The following is a 9,882-nucleotide window of genomic DNA, read 5'->3' on the forward strand; positions in this document are numbered from 1 at the left end:
CAGTCATTTTTCACTTTTGAAACTGAAACACTGCAGAACAACTATTAAGCAGACAAAATTAAACAATCCTTAGGAAAAATAACTAAAGAAAAATAAAACCAGATGTACTTTTAAACTGCTGGTTTGTAGACTGCCATCCTCTGCTTCAGACTGTATCCCTGTGTGAACAGCAGAAATCCAACAACTCACAGCAAAATTCTCAGTATTTTATTTAGCATGGTGGGAAGAGAGACTACTCCTAAGCCTTGATATAATCAGGCCAGTCTTCTGTCACCTGCTAATATTCATAAAAGTTTGTCCTGATGAGAAGGAAAAGGGTTAGAATTAGCCCAATTCAAAGAGTTCAGTTACAAGGGTAGAGCCTACATTGCTGTTTCACGTAAAATATGTCAATAGTGTGACTGAACACGCAGGAATGAAATAGCTTAAATTGTGGAAAAGAGTGAAAGAGGAAACAATGTCCAGAAGCAGTTGTTATATTTTCTTATCCCAATTTAAAAAATTGAGTGAACACACCATACCTGCCATGTCCTAAGAAACCTACTTCTGTCAGAAAAAATATAAAACCAGAAAATAAAATCAGCCTACCATTATATTACTTGAACAAGTAAAATATGATTTTATAATGGTGGGAAAACAGAGCACTTCATCCCAGTGTTTGTTTTTTAACTCAACAATGGTTTTCTGCAGGCAAAAGCAACATAGCACTCTAAGTCCTAGATCAGCTTCATATTTTGGACCTTCCTTACAATGATACATCAATTCTGCCAAACCAAGTGAGGTTTTACACTCAAGATTCACACAATCTGGTTGTGCTGGCATGAAGCAGCTCTGCTGCCCAAGGACACAAACCCTCACACCCTGCACACACGTGATGCCATCCACACTCAGTGCTCTCTTTCCTCCCCCACTCCACACCAGGGCCCTCTGGAGATCCCTTAGTGCAGCCCCCAGCACAAGCAGAGGCAGGAACCACCCAGGACAATGTCCAGCCACCCAGGACAATGTCCAGCCAGGTTCCAAGTGGCTTCACAGGCCCCACAATCTTTCTGGGTGAGCTGCCTGGGTTTGACCACTATCACAGCAAAGCACTCCTCTTGTGTCAGGAGGAATTGTACCACACTGAACCAACTGGATCAGACACATCAGAAAATACCTGAACACTAAAGCTCTGACTGAAAAGAGATGGAGGCATCCAGCACTTCATCAGAGATTCTGTACCTAACACTTTGTTAACACACACTCACTTTTTTACTTTGTTTTGAACTGACTTTTAATCCACAGGGGTTTAATCAAGTGATACCTGGTGCAGTTGAAGACACTTGATGATTTGGATGAAGTAATTTTGGAGCTTAAATACAGCATAACAGGTTCAGACAAGTAAACAGAATTACCTTCCTCCAGACACACAAGGGGAATGAGAAAGCAACAGTTTAAAGTCACTAAGAGACCCTTTATTCTGTTCGAGGAAGCTTACACAATTTCTTTCTGTTCAGGTGGTGTGAATTATTACACTTCATTCACTAAGAAGTGAAAACAAAAAACTTTGTTTTTAACCTGTTCCTTTAATGAGATCTTAAAAAAACCCAAACAAGCAACATCGTCACAAATCCACAAGGCAAAAGTAAGACAAACAATCTCATTGTTAGGTCGGTTTCAATGCCACACTGAACTGTAACTTCAATGGTGAAATACCCTGCAAGCTGAGAAAGACTGAAGCTGCCACTTGAAAACCTAAACACAACATTTTCACCCTTATGAGACAAAAATCATGTGTAAGTGCACACCTTACTCTGTTGATTCAAGAAAGGAAGCTTAGTCTAGCACATATAACACACAAATCAAGCTGCACTTAAAAGGGGAAGGGAAGGGAAGGGAAGGGAAGGGAAGGGAAGGGAAGGGAAGGGAAGGGAAGGGAAGGGAAGGGAAGGGAAGGGAAGGGAAGGGAAGGGAAGGGAAGGGAAGGGAAGGGAAGGGAAGGGAAGGGAAGGGAAGGGAAGGGAAGGGAAGGGAAGGGAAGGGAAGGGAAGGGAAGGGAAGGGAAGGGAAGGGAAGGGAAGGGAAGGGAAGGGAAGGGAAGGGAAGGGAAGGGAAGGGAAGGGAAGGGAAGGGAAGGTCCCATGACCAAGAGCATCAGGGACCCCCAACTCTAAAAATGCCTTTTGCTTCATTTCCCTTCTGCTCCCTGGATCTGATCACAGGCTCCCAACGAAACTTCCTTCAGTACCAGCTCTGCTGAGAATCAAAGCTGGGCCCTTCAATTCTCCCACATAGTCCCAATCACAGCTGCCACAGCCTTGAGGGCTGTAGCTCATCCAAAGCACAGGTTTTCATTTCACAAGACAAAAGCCACCTCAGTCTCAAATTTATTACCTATTTTTAAGTCTTGCTTTACATGACAGATGCATTTGCCCAACAAAACTTCCAGGCTGAACCTATTAAAACCTACAGCTGGACCCACTCAGACAGAAATTTCTACAACTATGCAGCTTTTGGACTTGCAAATGAACTGCTTCAATGGCACTGCAGCTGACACTGGTCAGCAACCTGTGTCATCAAGTCCTTGATTTTTTTCAAGGTTTCACTCCTTTTCTAACAAAAAATCCCCAACACAAATCAATCCATCCCCCACCCTGAGTGACACCTACATTTCATCACAGACTGTGAAAGCTTTATGCTCCTCCTCTAGTAAATAAATCAGGACACTTCACCTCTTTTAAAGTCAACATAAAACCTCCCATTATATTTGCCACTGAATTTCTACAATTTCTTCTTTCTCCTGCTGCCACACCAAGGGAACAACCAGCGACTGACCCATCCATGAACTCATTCATGTGTCCAAATCACCTGCAGGCATGAGCTGAGCTCCAGCAATACAAAATGTGATTTCATGAGGTTCAGCACTATCCTTAGGCTTTCCTTCTAGAAAAGACACTTCTGGTAATCCAATTTAAAATGTACTTGGTCACAGGCTGCAGACATTTGTGTTTATGATGAACACAGCACATTTTAGCATTACTTTATATTTTCTTTTGGTGGGGTATAGGCACATAAAAAGCAGTCTCTCTTCCATCCTTCAAGCAGAGGGTACAAGGAGTTAATCTGTAACAGAAAACTGAGAATTTCAAATCCCCACAATGTTAAGGTCACCCTGCTGCAGAATTTGTATTACACACCCCTCTGATGCACCAAATTGTTTCCTAGAAAATTAGGATATCTTCAGTTAAGCCCTACAGAGACCCTGATATAAAGTTTGCAAAGCCCTAAGAGACAGTACTGAACAAAACCATAAATAACAAAGTCTCTGCAGTAAATTCCTCTCCCAGAGAATTTCATTTAAGTGCTGCAGATACTGGTTCTGGGGCACAGCTGGCACTGAAGATGACACAGTTTTCCTCTTCTTCAGGAAGAGCTGAAGAATCTGCCTATGCCCATTCCAGAACAGTGTGGAAGACAGAGAACTTTCACTGTCCCTTTAGGGAATACAGAAGATTGGTGTTGACTTACTTCCAATTATATCATTGTGGCATCAAGTAACACACCTCAAGCAACCCTGCAATATCACTCAGAACAAAGACATTCAACTGACTCAAAAATGCAGTCAATTTAATAAAAACTTTAAACCAAGTGACCAGTACCACAATGTGAGGTGAAAAATCTGGATTAAAAAATCCCCAAGAAATAAGCCTATTTTGCCAACTTTAAAAGAAACAAATAAACTACATTCATTGACTACCAGATAGTGAGGAAAATTCAAAACTTGTTTTCTTTTCCTATTGCTGTGCTTGTGTTGTACAATGTATGAATTGATAGGAACAGGTTAGATCACTGTGACAAAGATTCCTCCCCTTGAAAAGGAAAGGACAAGAAAAAAAAGAAAAAGAAGTTTTTGGCACAAAAGTTATTGAGGCATCTTTATAAATATGTACAAAGGCAGCACTTAAAAGTTTCTTAGAAGGTTACTCCAGTTTTCATAAGTCTAAATTTCTCATTTGGAACATGGAAGACCCCTAGAATCTTAACGTTAAATAAAAGTACTCTTGTAACAAAAGTTTAAAAATTCTCTGGGAGCAGACTAGTATGGATTGATGATTTTCCTCTGAAACACTGTAAGGCAATGTTCCACAAGTGCTGGGAATAGCTTTTCCATCCAAATTCAGTTTTTTGCACATCCTCCCAAGAACTGTAAGAGCGATCCCCCAGTCCTTTATTTCTGCACGCCTCTGACATGGACAAACTGCAGAGAGCAGAGGGTGAAGTGACACAAACACAGGCAGCTGACAGCCAACAGCACTTGGGGTAAATGGGAACAAAAGAGGAAGACAGGGTGCGTTTTTCTTCTTCATTTCCTTCTCTCCACCTCCAGTTTTAGGAAGAACTGGACTGGACAATAAGGCAAAGCCATGCAATGGCCAGTGCCATGTGTGACACTGCAGTGCCATGTCCAGCTCCTGGCACAGATCTAGTGAGTTACAAACTCACAGAGCTCTACGCGGGATGGGAATTGTAACAAACATTTAAACTGAATGAGAATGAGCTCATGAACAGAAGGAAAGTTCGTAGCATCAAAAAGTTGTTATGGCCATCTGCTTAAAAGCAGTGTGTCACTGGGCTGCTTGCTCCATGGGCAGAGCCCACCCAAAGACTGCACATGATCTCAGATGTACTCTGTCCATGCTTTTTGATCTGCAAAATCACCAATAATCTGAAATAATCCCATCCTCTCTGCAGGTAATCTAAGAATTACATGGAAAATGTAAGAGTTTCTGTATCCTCTTCCTCCAAAGCAGCCCCTTGCTAGCAACACTAATCGTGGCACTAATAACAACACAGGAATATGGAAAGGGTTAAACCCTGCATATCACAGACCAGGAACAAGTGGTTCAAAAGAAACCAAACAAGATTATGGACAACAGGGAACAAAATATGACAATCACAATAAAACAAAAAGCAAAGTGTTCCAAATGGAAGAGCATTTCTCAGAATATAAAATACTAATGGTGACTGCAAACCAGACCATAAATATTAGTAACTCAGATCTTTTTGTTCTACAAAAATAAAACTCTACACTTGATTTCAAGGGCTGGAGAAGAAAAAGGAGAAAGGCTCTTAATTAGCACTTCAGTCTACACAACAAAATAAACACTCCAACAAAAGAAGTTGTTTAAACTGTCAAAGCACTTTAAGAACACAGAGGGGAGAAAGTGGGAGTGAGGAGGAAGGATGAGAGATGGACCATCTCTGTCTTACAAATAAAGAAAAAAACACATGCAGAAGAAAGTGCTAACTGCTGGAAAGTCATGCACCAAATAAAGTGTATTTGCAACGCTCATGACCTACATCAGCATGTGATCAACATCAACAGTGATGATAATCATCAAAATCCTCTTTCTTCTAGATTCCTAATTGGAAGTGTTAAGGCTTCAAAACCAAGCAATACAAAAGAGGAGAACACCCACTATCCCTTCAACTTTTGTCTAAAATGACACAGTTGCTATGAAATACTCAAAATAAGGCGGGAGGTGAGGATACACAAAAATGACCCCAGAAAAACTTTACCCAAGGCTCAGCGCTAAAGCCCGAGCGACGAGCACTGGAGACACGGCGATGTTTCCCTATCGCGGTTTGCAGACATGTGTGCGTCAAGCCTGAGGGTCAAGCGCCAGCCCCTCATGGCTGGTGCAGCGCCTCAGGCACGCGGCGGCTGCGGGAGACGGGCCGGGGGGCTCGGAGCCCGGCGATTCGGACAAAACCGAAAGCGCACAAAGACAACTATTTATTAACACTTTAACATGGCGCCTCTCTCAGCCCCGCTTCCCGGGCGTTTGTCGGTTGCTGCCGTTCCGCGTCAGCCCCGCGGCCGCACGCACGGACGGACGGACGGAGCGGCCCGGCTGCGGCGGCCGCTGCCTGCGCCGGGCGCGAGGCGCGGGCGGGGGCCCGGCGCAGCTCCCGCCGCGCTCGCACGTGGGGCGGGGGCCGCCCCCGGGGCCTTCCCGCCGTACGGCGCGGTCCCTCCCGCCCTCCGCGCCGGGCCCGGCCCCGCCGCCCAGGCCGAGCGCGGCGCTGCCCTCCCGCCGCCATCCCGCCTCCCGCCCGTCCCGCCAGGACTGCGCCGCGCCGGGCCCGGCCCCGCCCCACCCCGCGCGACCGCCGCGGAGCCGCTCGCCCGGCCCGGCCGTACCTCACGGGCTCTGCGGTCATGACTCCGCCGCCGCTGCTCGGAGCGGAGCGGCCGCCCGGGCCGGGGCCGCGCTCAGGCGCTGGGCGCAGACAAAGCCACGGCCGCCGCCATCGCCAGCGCCGCCGCCATCTTATCGGAGGGATCCCGCGGGGACCTGCCTCCTGCCGCCGTCCTCCTCCGCCGCCTCCCATTGGCTCACGGCCGCCCACAGCTATTTTCTGATTGGGCGGCGCCGCGCCGACTGTTGCTAGGGCAGTTTACGTCACCATCCCAACCTTCCCCGCGCTGATTGGCTGGGGCGGGGCTGACGTCACGCTGGCGTCATGGACCGAAGCCCGTGACATCATTTCGTAACAAAGTGCACTGACGCCTGTGCCCAGCAGGGGGCCCCAGCGGGCGGCTGCGTCCATGGCGGCGGGAGCCCAGCGCTGACACTGCCGGGGGTGGACAGCGGGGACAGGAGCCCACATCACATCGGGACAGGACAGGCAGTGTCACACCGGGGACAGGACAGGCAGTGTCTCACTGGGGACAGGAGCCCACATCACTCTGGGGACAGAACAGGCAGTGTCACACTGGGACAGGACAGGCGCCACCTCATCGCAGTAGAACCGTAGCCTTGGGCCACTCTGCTGCCTGCAGCCAACCACGGCAGGTGAATCACAGCACTCAGACACGTCACCCTTACCAACAGTAACATGGAGCAGGTGCCCAAACTCCTACCAACAGCAACACAATGACCCTCCTGCTCCATGAGGATCCCCACAACAATTGTCCTGCTCCATGAGGATCCCCAGAGCAGCCCTCCTCCTCTGCAAGGATCACCACAACCACCCTCCCCTTCAACAGGATCACCAGAGTGATCCTCCTCATTTGTGGGTCACCAGAATGAGCCTCAGCCTCTCCAGGGCCCACCATCCTGAGCCTCCTCCCTGGGGATCACCAGCAGGACCCTCAGCCTCTGCAGGAACCAGCCCTGGAACTTCAAGCCCTCAAGCAAGCCTGGGAGCAGAGTTCCCCAAGATTAAGACAGCAAGACAGGGATAACATAGACCACACACAGGCTGAAGGTGAGCAGCCTCAAGAACCCTGCCCAGGGGAGCTTGGCTACAACTTCTCCTTTTTGATCAAAAAACTCTCAGATAAGGAAATGCATCACTGGCAGCTACACCTAAGTGTGCCAGGACAATTTTGCCTGCTGGTGCTAGCAGCTTCTACACCCCTGTGAGATGTTAGAAGTTGTGAAAGGAGGACTGGAATGCAGCCCTGTTCAAGGGAAAGTTGTTGCAGGCTTTTGTGAGAAGATGACTGAGCTCAGCAGGCTTCAGCAGGTTCACCAAAGCCAAGCCCAGTATCACACAGAATCTTAAACAGGTGACAAGCATTAGCCACTTGCTGTAAAGAAAACCAGTTTTGAAAATTAATCTCTTTTTCTGTAGAAACTAAAGAAAAAAAAATTACCTACTCACCTGGTTTCATCAAGCAGTGTATGAAACATGAGAAAATACCCAAGCAAATCACCTCTAACACCAATTTCATTCTGTGATAATAGAATCAACAGCAGTTCCACACTTCAGCACATCCAAGCTTACACATCTCCCAGGGAAATTCTCCAAACAGGTCTAAACACTATTTGCTTTAAATGTAACATTTTAGCCAAGAGCTGCACCCTGTATCTGGTGAATTCAGTAATAGCAGAGAGCAGATTTAGCAGCAGCTTTGTTACCAAACTCTGTCTCATGCTGGAGAGGACCAAAGTGTCACCTGCCTTCTCACTCGATTTGAGGAGAAAAAAAATCCATATTAACTGACTGCCACAAATTCCATTACAAATTGAAAAAAGCCATTCTAGGTGCTCTGCCACCAGTGAGATGAAGGAAACAGGAAGCATTACCCAGTCTTAGCTCTGCATTAGGATCCCAACTGTGTGATTAAAATAAGAACACAAAACATTCATTTTCCTCCTCAAGGGATTTAGTCAGCATTACCAACTAATATCCTACTGATTTAGAATAACACAGATTTATTTCTATTGCTCTGTAATATTTTATCCTTTCACTGTTATCTTGGGGAAGGTGTTTGAGAGTAGTTTAAAACCCCAAATTTAATTGCCTCCAGTTCATAACTTCTATCTGAAGTCACAGATGTAAAAGGATTCCTACTGTGAGAAAAGGTGGAGATAAAGTAAAAATGGGAATGCTCCCATCTCCCAGAAATTACTCCAGAAGACAAAACATGAGATTATCATGAAGCTGTCAAAAAACAGATTGGAGAAGCACAGAATCTTTTTGTAGACTGAAATCTGCAGGGAAACACTTTCCATCCAGCAGACCTGCACCCAGTTACATTTCCCCAGCACACAGGAACCCTTCCCCTGCTCCAACAGCCTTGCAGAGCCAGGATTCAGAGCTCAGCTTGCAGAACAAACCACTGCAGAGTCTCATCACAGCCATTGTTTCTCTTCATAATGATAGCAATTAGCTTTCTTAAGTACATATTACCCTACTTTTAAGGAACATGGCTGAAAGACATGTATAGCTATCAATTGACAAGAGGATATTTTAATAACTTGATGTGCTCCTGACCTAGAAATACAAACTACATATACATCTCTTTCATATTATTATCTGTGATAAAAGTAGCACAATTAATCCAGACCAATAAAAGGCTATGCTTAAATTAATTTTGTAGGAATGATCAAGATCTGAGCTGTTAATTGGAACAGATTATGTGCAATGAAACTCTGAGAAAAAGCATGATAAAACTGAAAACAGGTGATGCTCACTCCAGGGCCTGGGTTTGTTCTTTGTGTTGCTGTTGCTCTATTCCCCTTAGGAATTCCAAAGGAATGGTGTGGAGTCACTTGAGCAGTGGTTTGTAGTTGAGAATTAAATTTTTCCAGCATGAGAAAACAGCAAACACCAAGGTCCAACACAGAAACCGAGTGCCAGTACTTTCTCAAATCCTGTGTGAGAATTATTTCCCACAGCTGATGAAAGCACTTTAACTCTTTAAATAACTTTATTTTAACTTCTTAAATAATCTGATTTCAGTTTAAGTATTTTTCTATTATAGAATGAGTATTTTTTTAAAATAAACTACCACAAAGCACTGCCAACAGCCCCTGGAGGAACACTGCAGACTGTTCTCTCCCAACCAAGTTTGGCTACAAGATTCCACAATTTGGCATTATCTGATGTCATGGGCAGCATATTCAAACAAGTAGAAGCCATTCACACATCTGATTTCCTCTGGATGTTCCAAATGTTTTGAAGGTTTGACTTTTCTTCAGTACTTCTAAAACTCCGACTTTGATTTGCTGGGAATTGAGAAATCCCTGCTATGCTTTTATGTTCTGAGGGCTGAGAACAAACCTGGCTGTACATTTGCTTACACTTCCAGGGGTTGTGACCATAGAAGCATTTTTCCTCCTGAAGTCCCTAGCCAGCCATCATCTCATCACAGTCCCCAAGCATGGATGGCCACCCCCTGCCTGCCCAGAGGCTGAACTTGTTCTTACCCTCATGGCCATCACCAGCAGGGGATTAATTAAGGTTGTTTGCATGAGCACCAAGAACACAACAGATGCAGAGCTGGGCACATCTTCAACCTTGCTGGAGGACTGGGCAGTTCTGGCCCTGAAGAGCTCATGGAGCAGCTGTAAAAGGCTTGGCTGCAGGAATGACCACTTGGCACCA

At 45.8% G+C, this 9,882-nt stretch overlaps 1 protein-coding gene across 3 annotated transcripts in view; it reads right to left on the bottom strand.

Annotated features, from left to right (window-relative positions):
* The window catches only part of ATRX (ATRX chromatin remodeler), a 68,720-nt gene extending 62,396 nt beyond the window's left edge, over positions 1–6,324 (bottom strand). For all 3 annotated transcript variants that reach the window (XM_084213265.1, XM_084213264.1, XM_084213263.1), the window contains exon 1: positions 6,185–6,324. In XM_084213265.1, coding sequence (XP_084069391.1) covers positions 6,185–6,204 — 20 coding nt within the window. In that variant the 5' untranslated portion in view covers positions 6,205–6,324. The remainder of the gene's footprint in view (positions 1–6,184) is intronic.
* Positions 6,325–9,882: the final 3,558 nt, after the last annotated feature.

Source organism: Fringilla coelebs (assembly GCF_963513975.1).
Source record: "Fringilla coelebs genome assembly, chromosome: 11".
Classification (NCBI taxonomy): Eukaryota; Metazoa; Chordata; class Aves; order Passeriformes; family Fringillidae; genus Fringilla; species Fringilla coelebs.